General features: G+C 33.0%; 2 protein-coding genes across 2 annotated transcripts in view; one reads left to right on the forward strand and one right to left on the reverse strand.

Annotated features, from left to right (window-relative positions):
- LOC143256450 (uncharacterized) overlaps positions 1 to 16,089 on the forward strand; it is a 124,595-nt gene extending 108,506 nt beyond the window's left edge. The window contains exons 2-5 of the mRNA XM_076513696.1: positions 2,592 to 2,721; positions 7,192 to 7,334; positions 8,200 to 8,323; positions 13,404 to 16,089. Coding sequence (XP_076369811.1) covers positions 2,592 to 2,721; positions 7,192 to 7,334; positions 8,200 to 8,323; positions 13,404 to 13,677 — 671 coding nt within the window. The 3' untranslated portion in view covers positions 13,678 to 16,089. The remainder of the gene's footprint in view (positions 1 to 2,591; positions 2,722 to 7,191; positions 7,335 to 8,199; positions 8,324 to 13,403) is intronic.
- Positions 16,090 to 16,277: 188 nt separating this feature from the next.
- LOC143256451 (cytochrome P450 3A19-like) lies at positions 16,278 to 26,717 on the reverse strand. Its single transcript, XM_076513697.1, has 4 exons — positions 21,308 to 26,717; positions 20,533 to 20,672; positions 18,863 to 19,028; positions 16,278 to 16,495 (listed from the first exon to the last, which is right to left on the reverse strand). Exons 1-4 carry the CDS (start codon positions 21,341 to 21,343, stop codon positions 16,409 to 16,411), a joined length of 429 nt encoding a protein of 142 aa, XP_076369812.1. The 5' UTR covers positions 21,344 to 26,717; the 3' UTR covers positions 16,278 to 16,408.
- Between the last annotated feature and the right edge of the window lie 687 nt (positions 26,718 to 27,404).

A 27,404-nucleotide genomic window follows, 5' to 3' on the forward strand; every position in this document is an offset into this window, starting at 1 on the left:
ATAAAGAGAAAGGTTAAATACTAGTTCCAAGCCATATTTTGATATAAAAAGGAAGGTTAAATACTAGTTCCAAGCCATATTTTGATATAAAGAGGAAGGTTAAATATTAGTTCCATGTCATATTTTGATATAAAGAGGAAGGTTAAATATTAGTTCCAAGTCATCTTTTGATATGAAGAGGAAAGTTAAATATTAGTTCCAAGTCATATTTTGATATAAAGAGGAAGGTTAAATATTAGTTCCAAATCATAGTTTGATATAACGAGAAAGGTGAAATGCTAGTTCCAAGCCATATTTTGATATAAAGAGGAAGGTTAAATACTAGTTCCAAGCCATATTTGGTATAAAGAGGAAGGTTAAATATTAGTTCCAAGTCATAGTTTGATAGAACGAGAAAGGTGAAATGCTAGTTCCAAGCCATATTTTGATATAAAGAGGAAGGTTAAATACTAGTTCCAAGTCATATTTTGATATAAAGAGGAAGGTTAAATATTAGTTCCAAGCCATATTTTGATATAAAGAGGAAAGTTAAATATTAGTTCCAAGTCATAGTTTGATATAAAGAGGAAGGTTAAATACTAGTTCCAAGTCATAGTTTGATATAAAGAGGAAGGTTAAATACTAGTTCCAAGTCATAGTTTGATATAAAGAGGAAGGTTAAATACTAGTTCCAAGTCATAGTTTGATATAAAGAGGAAGGTTAAATATTAGTTCCAAGTCATAGTTTGATATAAAGAGGAAGGTTAAATATTAGTTCCAAGTCATCTTTTGATATGAAGAGGAAGGTTAAATATTAGTTCCAAGTCATATTTTGATATAAAGAGGAAGGTTAAGGAATGGTAAATACCAGATTCAAGTCGTCTTCTGATAAAACGACAAGGATTAATTTCTAGGTTCCTGCTAATTTTATTAGCTACATGAGGATTTTCTTTATATTCACACAGAAAATGAGTCATTTTACCCAATGTTTGAATAATGATTTTAAAATTTGTGTTGAAATACAAAGAAGATTTCTCTCTGATGCATTAGATGGACCAGTAATTTTAGAACAAAGTCTTGCAAGTGATGTTTCGCTGTTGTTAAATGAGAACGACTTTTTCTACTAACTTGAGTAAATATTTGCCAATTTACCTGACAAATAAAAGCACAGGCTGTTTGTTTGCTTATGATTTTCGTGTAAAGCTACTCAAGAGTTATCCACAATAGTCATCCCTCATTTTGAAATGGTGTACTAGAGGGAGGGCAGCTGATCAACATTATCAATCGCCAACCTTTGGGTTACATTTCACAAGGTATAGTGAAATTAATCGTCAAATTACGAAGTTTCAGGGCTAAAAGGGCGAGCATGTTAGAAAAATGTATTTAAATTCACGATCCACAAATTTCGAGTCGGGTGTCCTAACCACCAGGCCACATCGGATTGATCAGATAGTTACGTTTCACAGCTTTCAGTCGAGAACTAGTTTTTGTTGTTTTTATATAGAAGTGTTACAGAGCTGCATTTAGCCTTAAGAAACGAAAGTCAGTTTACCCTCTAGAGCTTTTTGTTGTCATGGGACTCTAGAACAGAATGGTGCATCGTTCGTCTTGTTTTCGTCAGGTTGTTTTAGTTTTTATTGGATCAACAGCGTTATTGTTTGTGTTAAAGCAAAACACTTTTGGGTTTTCTGCGGGAAATTGAACCACGGATTTAAGCGTTGCAAGTCCGTAAACTTACCTCTGTCACACTAGCTTACTAGAAGCAGATGTCTAATTTCTAAAATGTAGGCAAGAGCTTTGTGAATATCAACCCAGTTCGTCTTCAGATACGATTTTTATTCTTATAAAATGCGATAAAAAAATTCGATCTCATATTATACATTGGGAAATAATATTCGATAAACTCTCTGTAAATAACAACTTTATTTAATGGACGAATGAGGGGATGAGAGAAAGTTTATATATTTGTTTGAAAAAGACGTGTAACTTAAACTTCAGTAGCACTGCAGTTAGGATGATAAGGTGCTACAAATATGGTCCCCAAACCTGAGGTTTTTGTTATTGTTATTACCTCGAGATGCTACAATGGAATATATATAGTCTCTTACTGGTTTATTACTATAATTATCTAATATTTCCATGAACCACCAGTGATGCGCAAACCGTTGTCTTGCACGTTAAGTCACAAAATTTGTTTCATTTGCTATCGCCATATTGGACATCAAACATCCCCCCTTTAGTAATGAACAACAATCTATATCAATTTAACATTCTGAAAAAGGAAAGAAATTAGAACTTCTTTTGTGCCTCGATATATTTTTTCTTTGTGCACTTTGCTAAAATGATTTACATAATCATAAAACACAATAAGAGATGGTTTGTTTGCCATTTTTGACATAAGAGGAATATAACCACTCGACATCCAATATGACGAAAACAATCAAAGGCCACTTGACTTTCGGCATCATTGAGAGACCTCTATAGGAGATGACTTGATGTGTGTTTATTTTCTGGAAGAAACTTTGTTTCTGAATGTAGTTAAAATGTGTTTTCCTATAATTATGTCTTGTTTAGTAATATTACTTACTTATTTTCTATTATGTTTGTTTCAGGTCAGCCTAAATCAGAAACATGTGGTGTGAGACAACTTGAAAGTTGTTTGAATCAAACTACTGGTGTACACAGTGAGAAGAAGTTAGGTGGATTAACAGGATCTCTTACCAATCAGGTTCTTGCTTGCAGGTAGACTAAAATATGATTTAAATTTTAATGTGGTTAAATTTTGTATGCATTTTTTTTTTAAGAAATAGAATAGATTTGTATTGGTTAATGTGAAAGTTCGAAATTTCAACCAAGTTTAGAATAAGTCTTTGTGACTTCAGCAAAGACACAACCGGTAAAAACATGAGACAAAGAATGAAATATGCAAATATTTAATAGAAAATCTATATTATGTTTCACAGTTCTCTTTTTTGAATTTTGCGCAAAGCTACTCGAGGGCTATCTGCGCTAGCCGTCCCTAATTTAGCAGTGTAAGACTAGAGGGAAGGCAGCTAGTCATCACCACCCACCACCAACTCTTGGGCTACTCTTTTACCAACGAATAGTGGGATTGACCGTCACATTATAACACCCCCACGGCTGAAAGGGCGAACATGTTTGGTACGGGCGGGATTCGAGCCCGCGACGCTCGGATTATGAGTCGAACGCATTAACACGCTTGGCCATACCGGGCCGTGTTTCATACAAAAAAAATACCATAAATTATAAAAATATAAAAGTATCTTTCAACTGACGAGAGAAAGTTAATTTTTAATGGAAATTAATACGTTAAATGAAGCAAAAATACCTCAGTTTTAGTATTATAAAATAATTCATATGTTTTTAACACAAATTTTTAGGTTTCGATCTACGAGGTGAGCACAGCGCCGCCTTGTGGAGTTTGGGCTTAAACTCAGATAAACTATTAAATGTTCTATTTCTTATAGCTACACTATATTAAATTAATAATATCAGGAATAAACACTAAATAAATCCTAATAGATTTCTGACTCAGTTATGTAATTAGTTTGTAACTGAAAGAAATTATAGGTTAAATTTATATAACCAACTATCATTCGTTTGCAGTTAAGCACAAAACTATACAAGGGGCTGTCTGTGCTTTGACCACTGCGGGTATCAAAACCCAGTTTCTAGCGTTGTAAGTCAGCAGACGTATCGTTATGCCACTAAGGGGCCCCAACTGTCATCTCGTAGTTGTTATATTATTGATATTTTATAAAGTATTTCTTTTAAACATGAAAGTTTACCCATAAAATAGTCTATATCTGCAATTAAGAATTATTTTACCACAAGCTAACTTAACCTACCTTTGTCTAGGTTATAAAGGAAAAAAATGTGGGAGGTGAATATTATGATAAATAACAGAAAAATCCTAACTTTCACACAATTTATTTATAACATAACACACTATTACAGTGTTAATTATTACCTCACCAAATGTTTTGTATACGATTTAAGAAGTAAATACGAATATACTTAAAACATAGTATACACTATGTGATGGTCAGGATGACTTTGTAGGAAGAGGTAGTTGTAAAGATTGTGGCGGTGGGGAGTTTTCTGTTACCCACTTTTAACATTCAGCTCTTAATGCCCTTCCACACTGTTTCACGTCATTGATTAACTGACGGTCATTAGTCGCAGAAGTTTCTTGCAAGATGAAATTAATAGGTCAGGAGTCAAAGTAGGAAGTAGGTATTACTCAAGAAACAACTTTTCACATCAGCCTTATGGTGGTTGTTGTAGTAGAAACTTCAGCTGAGTTTATGTGTTATTGCAGTAGCGGTGGTCATTTGTTTACACTGTGTTTTCTATAGGGAGTGTTAACGCACCCACTTTGGACGTTTGTATACCTTCCTCTATACTGTGTGTATGTTGTTTTATTGAAGACTTAATAAACTGCTTTTTTAATATTTTGTTTTTGGTGTAGATACGTGGCGCCATCCATGAATGTAGTTAATGTCAACTTACGTAAAAAATAATAAATACTGCATAAGAGCAATAATGGGGAGTGAATGGGCTGTGAACCTTTTCCCCATTAACAAACTATTAGCCCACAAAGTTTGGTTGAGAGTGGCTCAAACGAGTATTTAAATAATGGACAAACAGACAGACACACAGACGTTTGTGGTACATATTGGCCCAACTAGACCAAGATCATATGCCAGTAAACTGTATCTCTTACATCTTTAGTGAAAATAAAGGCAGTTTAACCATAACCTTTTCCAAATATTTCGCAGGTAACACTAAGACCTTCCATGATCATAGGTAACTTGACTTGCAACCTCAGAGTCACAAGTATAAATGCTGTCCCTGACGGCTGTTATAATGATTTGATCAATCCCACTTTTCATTGATAAAAGAGTGATTCAAGTGATTCAATTTGTAGTTGGTTGTGTTTACAAGTTGCTTTACCTCTAGTTTACACTTCAAAATTAGGGACAACTGGCGCGGGTAACTCTCGAGTAGTTTTGTTCAAAATTCAAAACAAAGAAACAAACGAGTGAGAACTATTGGAAAATTTGCGAAAGAATAAGTTAATAAATAAATGCGGATAGAAAAGGAAAAACACGCGTACAAACAACAAATAAAATATTTATTGTAGACAGACAGAGACACACAAACAAGTGTCAAGATCTCATTGTAACACTCACCTTATCTTGAAGCTGCTAGAAGAAATGGATCTTTTAACTGTGTATGTTTTTATTTACACATTACTGTTTATCACTCTGTGCTTTTCAGATTTTCAGCCAGAGACGTGTAGAAGTAGTGTTTGAAATTTGCCTTTAGTTTCCCACATCGTATTAAATTTATTCAAATGAAACGCTACATAGTTTATATACCACTTTCAATGAAAAGACAAATTATATTATTTTGTATCTCAGGTAGATTACTACGCATGTGATAACATCTACGATTAACGTGATTTCACTACAACTTTTAAGCCTTTTTGTTGGCTTTCAATGTTTAAACTGCAACTTTTAGACGGTCCTTTTATTTATAATAAACCTTCTAAGGCTATTTGTCACTATCCCTAATTTTGAAAGGAAGAAGCAACTCAGCAGCATCCTACAAGCCATCATCCATCATAAAGGATTCACTCCCACTCTTTGAAGATACTCATAGTTTAAAGTGCACACAGTAATTTTTAGTATTGTATGGATTTGAAGCTATCTCGCAGCTCTGAAAATCAGAACTCTACCATAGGACCAGTTCAATTCCACAAATAAATGGTGTATTTCTTCTTTATCCTAATAGATTGTGTCTTTTTCTAGAGAAGATACAGAAGGACTGTATTTATACCACTGTGTTAAATGAAACCAAATACATCGTATGGTATCCTACAATCCCAGAATACCTTCATTAGTGAACACTTTCATTAAATATATTAAAATTAGCTTAAGCCACAGTTCTCACTGACCTGTAGAAACTTCTGTGTTACCCCTCCTTTAAGGTATGATCTAACTCCCACGGAGTGATGATACTGCAAAGGAATGACCAAGCAAGTATAAGCTCTTACGTTTGAAGAAGTGTTTCAACTGTTGATGAATTACCACGTGTGTATTTGTTTTACAGAAAAACTATATTTTGTTATCAGCTATGTCCACTGCAGACACCGGCTCTTAGTATTACAAGGCAGTAGTAATATCCCTTCAAGCGACTTTATGATTTATAAGACAACTTTGGTTTAAGTTTCTTAATACATAAAAGTTATTTAATTCTTACACCTTTCTTGTAGTTGGAACTACATCTTGTGCCATCATAATCTAAACTTCTGCAGACGTTTGAAATGCAGGAAATACATTAAGAGTCATTGTTTAGTTCGTTTATTTAATGATTATTTGGTTTTCACATGAGCGTGAAAGATATTTATTTTAAAGAATATTGTTGTGACATATTTTGTTACGTAGCTCTGTAATTGTCGTACTTTGTATGTGTAGCTCAACTGTTGTAAATCGACGTCACATTACTCGAACCTTCTTCACTTTTCTCGTTGGTTTAAGTCGGTATTAACAAATCATAGCGTCTCATACATTTTAGAAAGTTGTAGGCCTCATTTAGTCAAGTATATATATGTATATATTTAGGTGACGAAGTGAGCGAAAGTTTGATATTGTAACAACAGAGATAAAGGAGAGTAATTTGTATTGTCAAAAGGTGTTCTAAAGTATATAAACTCGTTTGTGTACACATTGACGAAAAAGAGACAATTATTTTAAATTCTGAAATACAACTGAGGTAAGCCAGTAGGTATTGTAAGTAAATTTACCACAGACTGCGTATTAGAAAGAACAGAGTAGAGAAAAATAATTCGCTTTGCCAGTTGAACTCTAGAGTAATTGAACTAGTCTGTGTGGACTTTTGACAAGAAAAAGAATTATTTATGGCCTTAGATACGAGTGTGATAATAAATAGTGAAACAAATTTGTTTACATACGTCTGACTTGCTTCAAATATACATTTTGAAACAAATGGATCGTGTGCTGTCTATTTATTGTTGACACTTATTGCCAATAAGTTACAGACACCTACTGTAAAGAATCGGCCTCTACAAACATAAAACCCTGACAACTAATAATGCAAAGTTTTAATCAACTATTTATAGTAAGTTTTAATATAATTCACTGTTCTATTTCCTTCTTAACGTAGGAAGTTTTACAAAGGAATGGAATGTGTGGAGACATTCTACAAAGCATGCCAGAATTCTAGTCAAAGAACTTCAATAGAAAACCAGATAAAGGGCGCTAAAAGAGCGATGATGAAGTTGTGTCTCACTAAAGAGACAAATCAAGGTACAGTACTTCAGTGTACGAGGTGATATAAACATCAAGCATCAAGTCTATAATTAGTGGTAAAGTCTGTATCGACCCCACTGACTTTTTAAGTATTTCTTTAACTTACTTATTTATCGAATAGTTTGCCAGGATCCGTACAACATAGAAATTACATAAACATTTAAACACAAGTACTATCAATGTTAATAATTTCGTTGGGGGTTTTCTCTATATATTTATCTTTGTATTATTATTATTGTGGTTAGTTCTTTTCACTTGGTGTTGTAACGACCGAAAACAACAGCAACAACAAAACGATTTGATGTTATATATGTGTGAACGCCACTTGAAACCAATGGCATAAGAAAAGAAGTCACAAATTTGAAGGTTAGACTTTGAAGTAGGCTTAGCACACGCTATTATCTCAATCTCGTCTGGTGTGTGTCTGTTTTATGTATCATCTGTGCTAGGGTTTTGGCTTACTATACCTACCTTTGATATGACGAAATTAATATTTTAGTGACAAAACCAATCACACGTACTGTAATTTTACACATTTTTATTCGACCTACCAGGGCTACTTATAGAAACAATTAACAAAAGTGCTCCACCTGGTTAGCCTAATTTACATTAACAGAAAAAACTTTATTGCGAATAGTACAATTAATAAAATGTTTTTTCTACAAAACATATCATTTACACGATGTATATATGTATATTTATCACGTCACAATGACTATAAATAGAAGGGAAAATAGGATAATCTTTTTATTAAACTTTTATATACCGTGTAAATATATCTTGTCACATACATAATACGTAACAAAAATTTCCCTGTCACCAAATCCTATTTGGTTGAAATATATCTGGTTCTTCTTATCAGAAAACTATTTTACGTGTTACCAAGACCTGAAGTCTGAGATTTCAAGGTGCATCAAACCTCTTCGAAATATTCGTCATCTTCATTCCCATTATGATGTACGAAACAGCATGACGGAACTCTGTTGGTGAGTCCAGTGTTTTATTATATGAAGTCATAAAACAAAAGGCCTAAATTGTTTTCGGCAGTTCTTTCGTTTAGAGAGATAAATCAGAATGTGAAAGGTTCATAAGATAGGGGACATCTCGTAAAAAGAACTTCAGATTTCGAATAAAAAGTGGCATTTTAACAGTTAAGTAAGTAAGGGAAACAAAGGGTTTAGAAACACGAGAAATGAACATATAATTATACACGTGATGATGATGAGTACTGTAAATAAACATTAAAAACGTTTGCAAGTCTAAATAATATTAGTTTTATTTTGTTGCGTATTATAATTTATCTCGTACGAGACTCCAGTTTATTATGTTACGTATTACAATTTCAAATAGTGGGTTAAGGCGTTCGACTCGTAATCTGAGGGTCGCGGGTTCGAATTCCCATCGAACCAAACATGTTCGCTTTTTCAGCCGTGGGGGCGTTATAATGTTACGGCCAATCCCACTATTCGTTGGTAAAAGAGTAGCTCAAGAGTGGGCGGTGAGAGGTGATGACTAGCTGCCGTTTCTCTAGTCTTACACTGCTAAATTAGGGACGGCTAGCGCAGATAGTCCTTGTGTAGCTTTGCGAGAAATTCAAAATACAGACAAAACAAAACAATTTCAAATACCCTGAAACCAAGTTAAATTGTGATATAATCTTAGAAGTTAATTAAACGTATCAAATTTATTATATTTCCAACAAGACTGACACACACAAAATTTTTCTCAGGACAAATATATTTTAATAAACAAACAATAATACAATTAACAATAATGGTTATTATAAATAATTATTTATATTCAAAAGTTTTACAAACTTACAAGCAATATCGCATCTTCTATCCGATCTAGAAGTTCCTTGATATTTTATCAAGGGTTCACAATGAGTGAATTAATTCTGAGTGGATATAGGTACAATTTACTTAATGGGGAGCTAGTTAGCTTTTCGCTGATCACACGTGAATTTATTACTGCTTATGTTATATAAAGTCTTTGTACAAATACGTCGATGTTAATCTGCTGAAGTTGAGCGGTTTATAATGTTCGAAATCGATAGACGTTACTCGTCAAATGTCGGTAGTTTTCGATTAATAAGCATTAATCATAGTTGTAGCTTTCAAGGTTTATAGTATACTAACTGTAGCAAGCCAACAATATATATTGTCTTTCTACGCGCTACGTTGGTTACCCTTTATAAGCTTGAGAGGACAGTTTTTAATAATTTCAGTTGTCCCAATAATTCTGACGATACGCTAGTGCAGAGGTCTCCAAACTACGACCCGCCAACAATTTATTAAAGTAAAAATATATTTTTTTAAATATCATAAAAAAAAACGTAATTGAGTAAAAGCCAATCTGGGTGAAATACACTTTTTTATTAGCTGTGAAACGTCATACTACTTAGTAGTGCATCACTTCACTTATCGATCCCAGTGCCCTGAAGCAGCGTCTTTCTTCCCACAGCTGCTCCTTGTACCTTAGCGGATGTCAGTGAATACTACTGAATACTTTATGTTCCAGTTCATAGCTATTCCTAGTTATGATATCAGGACAAGGAAAGAAGAGAAACATTGACTCTGAATACCATGTTTTTAAAGAACAGTGGAGTGAGGACTACTTTGTTACTGAATCACATAACAAAGTGTTGTGCTTAATACGCCACAAGACTATTGCAGTGCTAAAACAATACAACATTTATAGACATTACCAAACCAAGCACTCAAACTATTCTCCATTCACAGGAAAGTTAAGTTCAGACAAATTCAAAGCCTTGTAGCATAACTTATCATTACAACAGTTTGTATTTAAGAGGAAGAAAGCCGAGAATGAAGCAGCAACAAGAGAAAATTTCCAAGTGACACACCTACTTACCCCGCGAGGAAAACCATTGACCTTAGGTGAGCTAATTAAATTATGTATGATTGAAGCAGCTGAAGAAATGTACCCAGAAAAAGTAGATTTATTTAAGACTATTAACCTTTCAGCAATTACAGTTGCTTGAAGAGTCAAGGACACTGGAAGCAATATTGTGTCTCAGCTGCAAGACAAGGCCAAAGAGTTCGAGTACTTTTTTATTACGCTTGATAAGTCAACAGATGTGTCCAGCACTTCACAGTTGCTGTTGTTTATTTGCAGAGTCAATATTAATTTTGAAGTGACTGAAGAATTAGCTTCTGTGCACAGAATGCATGGAACAAGTGAGGACATTTTCAAAGATAGAAAAATCAACAACTCAGTAGAACCTGAAATGGAAGTGACTGAAGATGGTGGTAAAAATATATGTGGTGCAGGATAAGAATTATTTGGGCAAATTTACAAAGTGCGGATTGTTCCAAACCTAAGGTATTTCACTGCATCATTCATCAACGGGCAGTATGTGGAAAATATCTAAATCTGTCGTGTATCATGGAACCTGCAGTTTCAACAGTGTAATTTTGTCATAAAAACATCAGTTTGACGCTTCTCACTGATGATAAAAAAACGATTGTGCATCTTAAATATTTTCAATATGTGCTTTTATGATAAATAAATTAGTGATGTTGTATTCTGATCATGTAATTTTACTACGACCCCTCCAACCCGCAAAACCTAAAAAGATCTACCTCCTGGACCTTGTCCAGCAAGGTTTGAAAACCTCTGCTGCAGTACAACATAAACTGTTGTTTCTCACACTCCAGATTCTTCTACTCTTTTATTAAATAGGCGGGAATTTCTCAATACTCATTTAACAGTATAAAGTACATGCATTCTTTGATAGATTGTTTAGGCAGAGTATTCAAATGAAACTTTGTAGAATGAACGGCAACTACCTGTTGTTGAGATACAAATGTAAAGGATGACATTTCGAAAGTCTTCCGCCTTTCGTCTTCAAGTCCGTGTATGTAACGAAACGAAACGAACTTGGCAGGGAAACCCCTGACATTTAGTCTAGAGATGCAATGCTAGAGAATTAGTTGTGTGTGTGTGGGGGAAAGGGAGTACCCAAGGAAACCCACTACCACGGCCAGGGAGCCGAATAATGAAAATAGACGCCTTAATGGAACTAACAACTATTTGCATACAGTCAACCTATTTCCAATACAACGAGGAATTCTACGAACAAACAGGTGGTCTAGCCTTGGGATCACCACTCTCTCCAATCCTAGCAGACATTTCATGGAAGACTTTAAAGTAAGAGCTCTTTCATCCACACTGGTAAAACCAAGTTTATACAAACGTTATGTCGACGATACCTTTGTTATTTGGCCCCACGGTCATCCAAACGTACCAATCTTCTTAGAATATCTCAGTTCCATAGACAAATGAATCCACTTCACAATGGAAATAGAGGAACAAAACAGTCTATCGTTTCTTGACATACTCATTAGCAAACAAGCAAGACAAATAACCACAATTGTATACAGAAAACCTATCCATACGGACAGATACCTACACTTCCAGTCCTATCATCCAACCTTGATAAATCATGGTATAATCCAATGCCTAAACAAGAGAGCAGAAAACATTTGCGATAAGACATCCATTGAAGCAGAACGCCTAAATATCATAGAGAGTTTTAAACAAAATGGTTACACCTCCTCCTTCATTAAAAACTCCTTGAAGACCACGACAGAAAGAAAAGATCAGAAAGTACCACCACTACCACCATTTACTTACCATACCTACAACATTTCAGTGAAAAACTCAAATGCATAGCCAAAAAATTCCACATAGAAGTCTGATGAAAATTCTACAACACCTCAAGGTCCATTTTGGTAAAAAACAAACAGTGACATACGAAACAAAATCCCAAAAACGTCATTTATGAAATTCCGTGTTTTTGCAACGATACATGCATTGGAGAAACAGGAAGAAAACTCGTGACAAGAATAAAAGAACATAAAGATAATACAAGGCTCATGAAAACAAAAAAATTCGGCCATTGCAGAGCACACCATGTCAATTGGACACAGAATAAACTGGGAGAAAACTGGAATCATTGACACAGACATATTCTGGAAGACAATAAAAATCAAAGAATAATTTTATATTAACGCTATTAAACCTTAACTAAACATAGATTCCAGATTAGAGGTGAGTAACCTGTGGCTGCCATTGGTTAAATCTTCAGAAAATCTCTCCTCCAATCAGAAACAGTGATAATCCAACCAATCATAACACGCTCTCCACAATCACCAGGACACTATAAAAGACCGGCAACACCTACACACACACTAATTATTTGATCATCGCTGAATGACATTGTTATAATACAATTAATGAGAACTGAAATCGCTCGAGGCTGAAGTTTTCTGTTGGTTATTGAAGTGTCAATCATGAGTTTGATCTGTTTAAATTTATTACTCTAAAAGTGATCTTTTAATATGAAATAAGTTATTTTGTTTGTTTTTTAGAATTTCGCACAAAGCTACACAAGGGCTATCTGCGCTAGCCGTCCCTAATTTAGCAGTGTAAAACTGGAGGGAAGGCAACTAGTCACCACCACCGCGTCGCGCTAAACATGCTCGTCCTCCCAGCCGTGGGGGTGTATAATGTGACAGTCAATCCCACTATTCGTTGGTAAAAGAGTAGCCCAAGAGTTGGCGGTGGGTGGTGATGACTAGCTGCCCTCCATCTAGTCTTACACTGCTAAATTAGGGACGGCTAGCACAGATAGCCCTCGTGTAGCTTTGTGCGAAATTCCAAAAACAAACAAACAAACAAGAAACCTGGTTAGAATATTTCATTTAAAATAATACCATATCAAATAAAAAAAACACACGATAAACCACAGGAAAATTAATAATTTTCACGAAGCTGATGTTTCTTGTGATCTAAGTATAAAATGATTCAATTTATATTCTAACTTTTATTAATCTACAATTTTTAAGCGCTGTGTTGTTCGAGAAAATGTAATTAAATATTTTCAATAACGAGGGCGCTTTAGGACAGTGAACCTAAACTTTAATTCCGCCATCGCATTTTATGGTATATGTGTACATTCTTTTGTCAAATCACATCACGAGAGCGAAAAACAATTTCACTTTAGGAAGAATATTACCGTCAGACTTTTGTGCCATTTTACAGTGCACGTAATAAGACTCAAGAGTGTGTGGCCGAAGTAACAAGGAAAACATGTAACGAAAAGGCGGTAAAGTTTGCTCATCAGATATTTCTGGTCGCAACGTCGTCATCAGATGACAGTTGTAGTGCTGTTAAGGAAGATGACTGTATAATAAGAACTACTGAGGAAGAATTTTCAAGAACGATGACGCCTGTCTTGCAGAGTTCGACAGTTTCGGTTTCTTTTGTTACATGTATGAGTTTAACTTTCTTAAGTTGTTGGTTTCCCACTTGTTAAAGGTTACGCTCATTTTAGTTTGAGAAATATGCTTGTCTTATTAAACTATTTGAAAGAAACTTAATTTTTAGCAGATTGTTATTTTTAATGTTTGTTTCGAACAAAAAAGTGTTTAACTTCTGAGGATAAACATTAATACTTAATTGTGGAGTGTTTTGGGGAGTGTTATGTCATTATTTATCTTTATAACAACACTTTAAAAAGTCATTTTTATATAATAAATAGTGACGTAACAATGTTTTAAAAAGTGACTTGTTATAATAAATAATGACATAACACTGTTTTAAAAGCCACATGTTATAATATAAATAATGACGTAACAGTGTCTTAAAAGTCACTTTATGAATAGCAATATGACAAATTTTAAAAATACGAACATTAAAATATTTTAAATAATTTTTTGAATATCCTCCACAAAACATCTCAACAACTCTTGACAACAACAAGCAACTTAAAGTATTTTGAAACAATATGTAGGTAAATGCGTCAGTCTTAATGTTTAAGTCAAAAATATGGTACCATTAATCACACAATTTGTGGACTAAAGGGAATTGTTCTGTGTGTAACAGCAATCACTGATTTGTTATTTCGTCTTACAATATACTTCATTAACATTAGTCATAAACGACAATATATTTTTAATAATTCGCTTTACAGTTTTTCAAAGAAATTTCTAGTAAAACACCAACTGTAAGTAACAGTAAAAAGCTCCAGCAGAGTCAGTTGAAAATTAAAATGCATGTTAAAATGTTCAGAAGATATAATGTGACGCCAGGTTGTATGACACCATGATGATATTCGATAGGAGTTGTAAATTGACAGAAGTTTGTTTTTACTTTCTTTGTCCTTAAATATATGAATATTAACACGATTGAATTCCACACAATCATCAAGTGTGTTGTTAACTTAAGCTCAAGGCAGAGCAGAGTGGTGTCTATCCGCAGCGAATGAGTTCCTACATGAATAAGTGAAAATGCTTACATATGACAAACCTCCATTTATAGCGTTTCTTACATATTGTCACTGACATTAGCATGTGTTTCTCCCTCGATAAACGTTTCTTTTATCACATACCATATTTAGTTTGATATAAGTGAAGTAAGATTGTTGGTCCTGTTTCATAAAAGATACGTCTTATAAAGCTACTTCAAACCAAAGGTTTTCGATTCTCTACTCAGTTGTTATTTTACTCTATCATTAAATTTTATTACCCTCTAGCATTAGATATTTTTAGAAAGCAGTATTGTTTACAACAATACCATAACTATTTTTGTTGTGCTTTATTTTGAATATTTTTAATTGTTTAAAATAATTATTGTTATGTTTCTGTGCTATATTAAAACATATGTACTGTTAATGTTGTATTTTCATATTACTTATGTTGAAATAACATATGATGTTTATATTACCCATACTGATATTGGTGGTATGTAATTTTCCTTTTCATATAACTTATCCTAAGATATAATACTATATTTATCTTAGCCATGTTAATATCGTGCAACATTTTATCTTAAAAATGTTTATATTGAGATAAAATATAATGTTCGTTTCACTTTTATTGTTATTAGACATTTTTGTTTTTATATTAATTATTTTGAAATAACATATAATGTTTTTCTTGGTTTTATTGGAATTCGCAATATTTTATTGTCATGTTATTTACGTTAAAATAAAATACAATGTTTATCTTAGCTTTATTGGTATTGTTACTGTGCGATGTTTTATTTTTGTATTACTTATGTTGAAATAACATATGATGTTTATATTGCTTTATTGGTATTTATTAATTTGTTTGTTTTTTCTATGACGAAGTATATAAAAAGTAACATGGAGGATTAAAATATACGGATAAATTATGCTGTGTATTTAATGTTATTTAATGATTAATTATATTTTTATATTGATATATTTTATCGTCTTCAATGAAGGCTGGTCGAGTGGTAGAGTTATGGATTTCAGATTATCTACCTTCCATTTGATCAGTAATTGAAAATAAGAGAAAAGCTTTATTAGCTTTGCCATAGATACAAGTTAAATTATGTCTTATATTTTGAAAAATAACATTTTTTACTTCTTATTATTCTAATATCAACAAACAAAAACGTTTGTGAAAAACTTTAATTTAAAATTTGGGAGACATGGTCACAAAATAAAAACTCAATAACATTTCTCTTACATAAAGTTTTTAATTCTATATAGTAAAAGTAATATTTGTAACCTAGATTCCAATGATCTAGATATTAGATTACGATAACTTATATTCCGGATTCTGATAATTCATTTACTATATTATAATAATCCATATACTAGATTCTGATAATCTAGATAAACTGCTTTTTGAAATTTATGTATTGTTTTTAATGTACACTAACGTACTTATCTTCAATAAAATGGTTTCTTTATATCATTGATAAACGGAAAATGTGTTCAAGTGGAAAGAAAACCAGGGTTAGAAATATTTCTTGTCAGCCTCTGAAAAATAATGGCCTTAGAAACTAAATCGATTCTTTGACACCAAATAACTAAAAGATACTTAATTACTTATGTAAATGTTTATTCAGTTATAAGCAACAGTTACTAAGAAAATAAAACTTAAACGGGTGATTTAATTTGCTTTATTAGAAATATATACACTTAGTTTTCTCTATCGACATATTTTTGTCGTTATTTACATGGGCAAAAATTCTGAAGTAGCAACTTCTTGTTGTCACTTTAAAATATGCATTTATCACTCCTGATGTGTTCTGGGCAGAAACTTTGCGTACACACCTTTGAGCGGAGATTGGGTTACTGTGGCATACTTGATGGTTAATCTCTAAAAATATTAAAGTATAAAAATGGTTAATAAAAATAACCTATGAGTAAAAGTTAACTCTAGTTATGAAACTTCCACGACATCAAAGCGTAGGTGAGTTGTAACAAATACAAAATCAAGTGAATTAAGCAACGTCGAACAGAACCTAATAGAAATAAATGACCACTCATGGAATAAAGAAAATAAAAAATAGTATTTAAAGGTTATGATGAAAAGAAACACTGTCTTATATATTTTACAAAGAGATTTAAGTTAATTATTTCATCATTTAAATCGATATAAAAGCATAGAGGGATTCAACTTCTAAAACAACTTACATAATCATTCTTTGCGTGATTCCAGACATATTTAAAATTTAACTTTGCAAAAAAAAAATATTCTTAGATATGTTTGCACATCGTTGTTGAAACTTTAGCGTTGTAAAGCATGATGAACAATTAGCTTAATACGTTTTTTTGTTTCTTTTTATCACTTGAAGATAAAGTGTGGCAGTTCGAAAAGTCGTGCCCATGTAATATTTAAGTTAAATCTACGTAGATAAGAGGTTTTTGGTCTTGTTCTTCTGGATGTAAAAGATTTTTAGGATTTAGTTTCACTAAAAGTAGGTCATCTTCTTTTCCTTTATTTCTTATGATGATATAATCAACATATGTAATGGTGTCATGTCAAAGCACTACTTTCATTAGGGTTATTTCTGGTATTTGAATTTGTTTCATCTGTTTATTCTAATTGGTTTTGTTGTTTATTTGTTTTTTTTATCAGCAGACCAGAATCGGACCATTTAAATTTGCCGCCGAAACTGTGTTTTTTTCGAAGGTTGGATATTTCAACAATATTTCGATGAGTGGTGGCTTTAATATATTTATGTTTTGTCTGTTACGGTCATGTGGTTATAGCTTGGTTGGTTGTAAAATATGCATTACTTTCAATACTTCTTCGTAATCAATCTGTTTTTAAACTGATTAAATACAGATGAGGTATTTTAATATTAACTTTACTTAGAAATGCCGAAAAAATTGTATTCTAAATTTCAAAGAACCAATTGTATCTACATTTAAAAATTAATATACATATTTAAAAGTTTTCTAGTGTTTTAGTTTTAAGATTAATAATATTCTAAAATTTTCCAATTGAGAAAATTTTTAATATTACAATAAAATAAAAACAACAAGAGTCATTTAAATTAGCAACTAAACAATTTAATGTGGCTTCTATATCGCTTGAAAGTAAAAAAATTTCTTAGATTTTATAAGTTTTAATTGCTTTATTTAAGTACATAACAGTAGAATTTGAGTAAAAATTGAAATTCGACAATGGAATAAACTGAATAATTTGAAACGACAATCAGGTAAAGTTTCTTTATAGAAAATCCTAATAAGGTGGTATTTAATCATTCGGAGTGTTAAATAATGTTGAGAAAAAGGTATTAGCTAACAGTTTAAAGTTTAAATTTCCTAACAGAATTAAATTGAAAATCATTTTTCTGAATTTGAAAAGTTTTTATAAAACATCTTCACATTAATATATCGAATGTATCAGTCTTTCAGTAATGATATATTAGAAACAAATTGTATAGTCTTGATTTCATTTAAGAATAATAATAACAATAATGTATTTAAAATTTAGTTCAAAAAAGATGAAGCTTTAAAATATCTTAGTAAAAATGATAATATTGTTATTTCTAAATCGGATAGATGAAATAAGAGTATTGACACTTTAGATAAAAAATAATATTTAGGAAAAGCTTAAAAATATTTAAATGATTTCATTATATTCGTAGAATTACAATATATTCTGCTAATAAAAGGGAGACCTAATTACAACAATTTTTCTTTTACAGTTGAACAAATATAATATTGTTAATGAAAGACAATTTGGAATAGTAGAAAGTGAAGCCTATACTTAATATGTTGTATGAGAACATCTCATGTTTTGAAGCTGAAACACGTGGCCTTTTGTTTTTTGATGGCGAAAATCCATAAAGAATAATGTCGTTAGTAGTGAACTGCTGTTATCCTTAATATTAGGATTTTCCAGAAGAAGAAGACGAAAAGTTTGATAGTTCTCAATTACATACGTTATTAAAAAATTGGAACCTAAATCAACAAACCCAACCCTTTTATATCTTAAACGTTTTTATTGGTTTAAGAAGCTATTCTAAAACGAAAAGAAATATTTAAAATTCACTTTAAAAAGTGTCTTGAAAACAAATACACACAAAATTTAAGTTTACCACATTTAAAATCAATACATCTTTTTCATGTACATATATAGAAATGTTTCTGGTTTCGTAATCGAAAGGTTTAATGAAAATTAAAAAAAGGAATTTGGGTTGAAGATATGAAACACACACTAAGAGCTTCTTACCTTCTCTGTCTTCTCACAAGGCACCAAGTGATAATTATGAAGAATTCCAGCTAAAACATGTTTTACCTCCATTTGTGCAAATGGCATATCAGTGCAGTTTCGTGGACCTTGACCAAATGGTTGCCAAGAAAGAGGATTTATTTTCGGACGGTTGTCGGGAGAAAATCTTATAAAAAAAAAGGAAGTGAAAACATGAAAGTATAGCATTAAAAGCACAAGAAGCCTTAAAAATAAAGCAGAAAAAAACAGTAGAAAATGTAGGATAAAATCACAGAAACCTTTTTAAACAAGAAAAAAAAACATTGCAGAATATGACATAAAAATCACAAAAAGTCTCGTGATAAGATAATAAAAAAATTAAAGTACATCACCTTGCTCTAAGTTAGTAAACTTTCAATGCCAAAAACGAAGTTTCGATACCTCAAATGGGCTTGGAATCGATAGCCAGTTACATAGTTTTCTGTTTCATGTAAAACCAAATTTGAAAAAGCATGACATAAAGTCAGAGAAAATCTTATAAAAGGCAGAGAAAACATTGACAAACTATTTCATAAGTATGAGAAAATACTTGAAATAACAAAAATCACAAAATATTGTAGAAAAAAGAGAAACATAATATAAAATAGAAATGATAGAAGATGTTTACTCTGAAAGGTAATTTTAGTTGGGTTCATCAATTTATTTGTTTGTTAAATGTCGAGCAAATCTACTCGAGGGCTTCCTGTTCTTGTCATTCATAATATAAATATTAAAACAAAGGGAAAGCAGTTAGTTAAATCATCCAATACACCAACTATTGGGCTATTCTTTAGCTATTAATTAGGATGCCTTCAAAGAGGAAATGGGCAATAAAGATCGCTGACGCGTTTCAATTCCGCGACCATCATTCCAGCGCCATCTAGGCCACGCTAGGCCTCAAGTTAATCCAAGTATATAACTTATAATATCATCGGAATTAGAATTTCATATTCTTTAAATTCCTTTGATTAACTGTTTCCATCATTTTAATCCAATCTTTACATTTGAAATCGTATTAAAAATAACAATTTCATTCTGTTTGTCTTTCAGAATTGTCGTGTAAAGCTACACAAAAAGTTAGTTCTCAGTTTAAAACTCATATACCATAGGGATGGTGGGCCCATCACCAATTTTTTAGCCTTTATTGTTTAACCGAAATGTGAAGGCACACTAATCCTTCGAGCAACGACTGCTCTATGAGATTGTGGTATAATATGTGTCTTCAACAGTATTAAATATATGTTTCATTATGCAATAGCTATTAGTATTTTAAAATTAAAAGGATCGGTACTCGAGAATAACCACAGTAAAAAGAAAGAAAGCTTTGAAGAAAGCGCGTGGCAGAGTCTTAAAAGAAGTTTATTTGCAATTGTTGGAGAAACTGAAATTCTAATATACTATTTGTGACAGAGAAAACTGACTCAACACAAATTTAAACGCATTTTGGTATATACAACGCGTTTCGTGAAATGTTTTGTTCGTTTTTGAGCGCAGAGCTACGTCAAACTCGGTTTTTAGCGTTATAAATACTTAGAGTTACCGCTGTGCCAGTGTGGGGGTTAATAAAATGAATCCAGCGTCTCAAACCCTATGCACTTTACTTTTCGACTATTATTTAAATCAAAGAAAATAACAAAATCCATAGAAAATACCTTTCTGGGTCAAATTTTTCGGGATTCGGCCAAAGACTCGGATCGTAATGAAGATGATGAACAGGAACCTGAACAGTCATTCCACTTGGTTGTAGTGGGAACCGTACTGAACTTCCTTGTTGGCCTTTCGGGTAATAAATCTGGAGATATGATAAAGCTTAAATGTTTTGTTGTTTTTTTGCAGGTGAAATACGAAATATCTTAATTATATTTCCTAATGTATGTGGATTATATTTCTGTTGCAACAAGAATGTAAAATGTCTCAATGGTCAATAAAACTTTACTGAAAATTTGCGGTTTACCCAAACGCCCTCTAAATCAATACTTACATACTTATCTACGTTTACAATGTGGAGTGACATGCTTACAAGTACACTGGAGGGTACAATCACAGACTTTCGGACAGAACTTGATCCATATACTGGAGCTTATGGACTTTGGCGTAATCCAGGTTCTCACCTTACACATATATATTTTACAGTAAATCGAAGTTATTATGAAATTAAAAAGGTATGTTTTGTTAAAATACACAAATTATATATTTCAAACTTTTAAACTCAGCGAACAGCGTTAAGAAACAACTAGGCCTAACCTAAGCCGCTCAGATTAGGAAAATAAACAGACATAGACGTTATAGCATGTAAAACTATTGTTTTTATAGTTTATAATGAAGACCTAAACATTACTACTGATTGTAGAGAATCGTAGAGACAGAAAGCGCTAACTATTATTTTTAAAGAAAATATAAAAATGGAAACATAAGGGATGTACGTACTTTTTTAGCAATTAATTCGTCCACTTCTTTTCTCATCTTCCTGTATTTCTGGATATTGTACGAGAAGGTGCGTTATAAAGCCTAAAGAAGTACTTGTTGTTTCATATCTAAAATTACACCAATTTCAGAAACAAGAAAACAGGAGTAATATAAACTTATGTAACTTTATTTTTTACAGGTTAAAAAGCCATAATCCATTATTTTAAAATATTTACAATTTATTTACCGTTAACAAAGAAGCCAACTTCCTAATTTGAGGAAGGGTATAGAAAATCTCTTGTGTTTTCTGTACTTGTTGTACTTATAAACAGCACAATATTTTTTAATATCGAGAAGATTTAAAATGAATATCATAAACAGCACTAGTCTTTCTATCAAAAGGGTCTTAATTTAATATATATATCTTAATTGTTATGAAAATACATTTCAGTGTTCAAAGTTGTGTTTATCACATCTAACGATAATTCAACAAGGACAATTCACTCAGAAAAGCATCAGATAATAAAGTTTCGAAAACTGTGAAACGTAGAAAGTAATTCTTAACAAATGTAGCTTTTTTCTGTCAAAACCATATTATAAATTTCAACGATAAAAACAACAACGTGAAACGCAGTCTCCTATATGGCTTTATACTTGCCACCAACGGGTCTAAACTGGACTAAGTTCAATAAAAAGTAGAAAATCGAAAGAAGACTAATTGTTCCTTCATGTCAAAATTGTTAAGAAACAACTGATATGAGGTGTTATTATTTCATCGTGTTATTAAAATTCTTCCACAAAATAGAGTTGGTTTCAATTCTGCCTTTATGTAACTTTTTACAATTTAATCATGATATTTAACTGTGAGTTAAGGAAGCATTATAAATATTCTTAATTCACATATCGAGTTCTCATATTGGATTACATTTTTCTAGCGCTTTCTTACCCAGCCAATAACGCTATAAATGGCATTTGCTCGAATCTCCGCATCTGTCAATCCTATAGCCTTGCTGGTAGTTTCATTATACTCAGGTCCTAGGATGTAGATAAATAACTAAAATAACATTTGACAACTTGAGTTTGGAATTACATAATGACAATGTAATTATGAAACGGAAACAAATGAAATATAAACATGATGAAGTTATCCCGGGTTGGGAAGAAACATGCTGAATGTTTCTTTAAAAATAAGTGATTTCATTATATTTATAAATTGTTTTTGAAAATGCATTACAACATTTTCAAGTAAATCATCAATGATTTAATCAGTATTAACATATGTTAAAGTAGTTACTGCAGCTGTGTTGTTGTAGTTGTAAATTATTGAACAGTGGATCCAATAATTAAATAAAACTATTACATCAGTTAGAAAAATCACTACTATTACAAAACATTAATGACGTTCCACAAAAGTGGAACATTTCTATATAGCAATAGTATTTTAGATAAATTTTAGTGTAAACTATCACGATTTCTTTATTCAATAAACAAAACCTCTCAGAAAATTTTCTCCCGTTTTCAAGAAGTTCTGCCCTTTGTTCGCATGTGTCAGACTTGTCTCCAACTGTAAGCTGCTCTCCAGTGACATTTTTCATGTCAATATTTTTATTCTGAGAGTCTATCATCAATTGGAGCTAGTCCGGACGTCGCTTCTGTAAGAAATTAACAAATTTAGTAAAGAAATTCAGTGATTACAGTGTATGAAGTGTTTTATGTAAAAATAAAACTAAATATTTATAACAGACGAAACAATTTGATATTTGGTTAAGTAAGTTTCACGGTAACAATTGTTGATAGAGTGAACGTTATAGCAGCTGTGTGAGTCAGTTCTTACAACATTATAATACCAGTTGTTATGTTGAAACTGTCTTACCGAAATGTCTGCCTTCCTGGCTTTAATAACTCGTATACATTTATTCTAAGTGAAATTTATCATACCACTGGTTCTCAGAGTTTAATTGCTATATTGAAACTAACTTACCGAAATGTCTGCTTTCTGGCTTCAATAACTTGAATACACATGATGAAAAATTGGATTGACCCCCTTATTAATAAACTTGAAATGTAAGGATCGAATCCGGAACAATATGTTTATAATTTCCGGAAATGCCACTGTAATAAACGGTAAAAACAATTAGTTGTGAGATGTGACGGTATGAATTTGTAACGGTCTAATGTAACACGCCACTCGAACCACAGTTCAAGATATAAACAACTTAATAAAGTGTAGCAAGAACTGGAATAAAACATAGTCTTACCCCAAACACGACTTACACACAAGTGCCTCACCAGGAATTGATATTATGTTAATGAACAACAAAACGTAAATACCAATATTAATTATTTGAATTAATGGAAATAGGAGAAAGGATCTTAATTAAAATAACATACTCCTACCTCCTTCCCCCAAATCCAAACTGTCTTTTCTAAATTAATAATAACATCTAGCGATAAATAGAAATAATCACTATCTGGTGATTTACGTTATGAAGCTCATGGTAGGGTATTTATTCACTGCTTAGATCATGAGAGTACATCTTATGTGTTCAGAAATTCACATTACTTTATGCTGCAGTAATACCAACTATAAGTCGCCATTATGGAAGCTGGTGTGAGTTTCGTAATACATACATATTTACTGAAAATAAACGTGATCAGCGACAAGTTAAGTTAGCAAGTTAATGGAACTAAAAATTTATATATAAAATAAATGATGAAAGAATAAACAAAACCATAATCAAAATAAATAATTCGGTATCTCACATGGATGGATATACTGAGGTAAGTATGTCGACTAGTCTTAAAAATGGATAACCTGATTTCTAACATGTAAATACGATTTATTTTAACAATTAAACGAAGGCTGTAGGAAGCTCGTTTAGAGTTGTCTGGTCGGGTAACTTGTCTCGATAGCGATGACGTCATATTGGCTTGTTGTTATGTTCACATAAACCCTATCGCAACTGATCAAGGGTGAAACATCATGCCGTATTGTGTTTCTTGTCTGGTATTCATAATTTTATTGAACTATTAAAACAATCCTAAATATTGGTTTGTGTGTCATGTTGAATGTAGTATTGGTTTAAGTTTAATGTGGGTAACATCTAAATAGAACGTCTGTAATTACGTACAATCAAATTCCGAAACTAACAAGCGAAAATGAATATCAAATAAGAACCTCTTGTGTTTTATATGTACAGAACTAATACTGGACCCAGTAGCCTGAGTCACCTTTTTGAAATTTGAGAATTCTCCCTTATATACTCGGAGTCAAAATATAAGGTGAAATGTCAGTGAGCTCGAAGTTCTAGATTTTTTAGACCCAAATACACTGTAGTTACTAAGCTTCATAAATTATAGTGGACTTCAAAGGTATTAATATTTCATTCAACATCCTCCACTTGCGAAATCATAAATTTTAGCAAACTATAGAAATCAGCAAACAAGTTCAAAGTTCATGATGACAGAAAACCCACTTGAAGTAAGAATGTATTTTCAAGACGGCTTGTATGGGTATTAAAACTTTGATTAAAATAAAGTACAGAACAATGTTTCGACCTTCTTAGGTCATCTTCAGGTTAAGAAAGGTTAGAATCCTCGTCCCTCTAAACGTGGTGGCTCTTTTCGTTGTGGGTGCATTATAAATGTAACATTCATTTTCACGATTAGTTTCTAAAAGGGTAGCCCAAGGGCTGGTAGTTGGTGAGGATGACTAGTTGCTTTCCCTCTACTTTTACGCTATTAAATTAGGGATGGCTAGCGCAGATAGTTCTCGTGTAGGTTTGGGCGAAATTCGAAACAAACAGTACATTGTAAGTATATACACATGTTTTGTTTCGTATATACACTGCTGGCCAAAATCTTAAGGCCAGTGAACATAAAGAAAAAATATGCATTTTGCGTTGTTAGACTCAACCACTTATTTGAGTAGAGCTTCGAAAGATGAAAATAATTAAAGGGAAAATAAAAATAAAAAACTTTTTTAGCATTTAATAGGGAAAATGTGAACACTATGAAATTAGCCTAAGTACTAGATGGTCAAAAGTTTAAGACCATACCAGAAAGAAGTCCTAACCAGGGTAGGAAATGCCCAACAAGAGGTCTCAGTAGTGAGTTGCACGGCTGTCATTGCGAATAACTGCAAATATTCGCTTTGTCATGGTCGATATAAGCGTTTGCAGAAGGCTGGCTGGAATGTTATTCCAAGTGGTGAAGATGGCTTTACGAACATTATGCACTGTTTGGAATTGACGTCAATTTCTATAGACTTCCCTTACCATCCACCCACAAACATTTTAAATGAGCCTCAGTTCGGGCAAATACGCTAGATGGTCCAAAATAATCACGTTATTCGCCATGAAAAAGTCCTTTGTCCTGGGGGAATTGTGGATTGCAGCATTGTCCTGACAAAAGATCCAGTCATTTCAACACAAGCGAGGATGTCAATAAGGATGCTCTCTCCAACATGCCAGTGTAGTCAGCTGCTATTTGACGCCCCTGTATAACATGAAGCTCCATTGTTCCATGGAAGGAGAAAGAACCCCAGATCATGATGGAACCTCCTCCATTTTGTAGTGTAGAAAATGTCTCTGGTGGGATATCCTTATCGTGCCAGTAACAATGGAAGCCATCTTGACCATACCATCCAAGTAAAATTTTTTCTCATCAGAGAACAAAATCTTCGTCCACTTTTCTACGTCCCATGTTTGGTGCTTCTCAACAAAATTTAACCGACCTGTTTCGTGGTGTGGAAGGAGGCGTGGCCTTTGAAGACGTTTACGGTTTTTAAAGCTTGCTCTCGAAGATGCCGTCTTATTGTTCATGAGTTGCATTCTGCGTCCGTGAGAGCTTTAATCTAGTTCGACGATCGGCTGGTGTCTTGCCGGGCAATCCGTCGAATTTTCCTGCTCAACGTCGGCGAAATTTTCTTGGGCCAACCACTTGAAATTCTCATTCCGTATCCCTCAGGGTCTTTTAAGAAATTTGCAACAGCCGTTTCACTACGCCCAATTTCACCAGCGATGGCACGTTAACAGCAACCTTGGTTTTGCAGCTCGACAATTCTGCCACGTTCAAAGTCTGTCAACTTTTCAGCCATTGCCATGTTTTTACTCAATGTAACACATGAGATGTCAGTGCGAGATGTTGACAATGTTGTAACCACAAATGATTAAATTTCTTTACGTGTTTACCGATTAACGCTTCGTTTCAGTATGGTCTTAAACTTTTGACCAGCTAGTATTTAGTGTCTAATTTCAAATTGAACTAGATGAACTGTGAGTTTTAAAAGGTAGCTACATTAAAAAGGTGTAAAGTATATATTAAAAAAACTTAAATGATATTAAAAAGATTAATGGCCTTTAAAAACCTAAAAACACTACCAAGGTGGACAGTGTCACCCTCACCAATAACAATGTCTAACGTTATGGACAAACTTTGGGACAGAACATGCTTAAAATGGTGCCATCATTGTGAATCATAACGATGACAAGAAAGTAAAATGTGGCTTATTATGATCTGAGTGTTACACAAACTACACACTGGTGCATCAGTTCCAGACAAAAGAAAACGATGAGTTAAAAAACTGTGATCAATGCGTAGTCCACTTAGAACAACTTCCTCTTTTCAATCCTTACGGGAACAAGAGGGCCAAAGTCAAATAAAGGATTTTATTTGGAAAAGCTTGTTTTTGCGTCGCTGACTCCAAGTCGACTGCCAGCTGGCACTGAGCCGAGCCTTGAAAACAGGGCCATAGTCCATGTATGAAACAGGCACAGCAGTGATAGTGCCAGAGCAGATAGACTTAGCTGCAGTGTCGGCGAGCTCGTTCCCGCGAATACAAACGTGGCCCGGTATCCAGAAACACTGAATAGAAGTAATGTTAAAGAGAAATGAGCCATTTGATTTTGAATATTGGCGAAAACAGGGTGTGTACCAACGTGAAGCAATCCCAGGGCCAGTAGAGAACTAAGCGAGTCAGTATAAATCATGCAGTTTGAGTACTGCTTTGCTTCTATGTGATCCAGGGCAAGAGAAGTGGCATACATTTCAGCAGTGAACACAGAAGATGTAGAGGGGATTCTGCGCACAACCACCGAACTGCAACAAATCATGGCAG

Source organism: Tachypleus tridentatus, chromosome 7, assembly GCF_004210375.1.
Source record: "Tachypleus tridentatus isolate NWPU-2018 chromosome 7, ASM421037v1, whole genome shotgun sequence".
Classification (NCBI taxonomy): domain Eukaryota; kingdom Metazoa; phylum Arthropoda; class Merostomata; order Xiphosura; family Limulidae; genus Tachypleus; species Tachypleus tridentatus.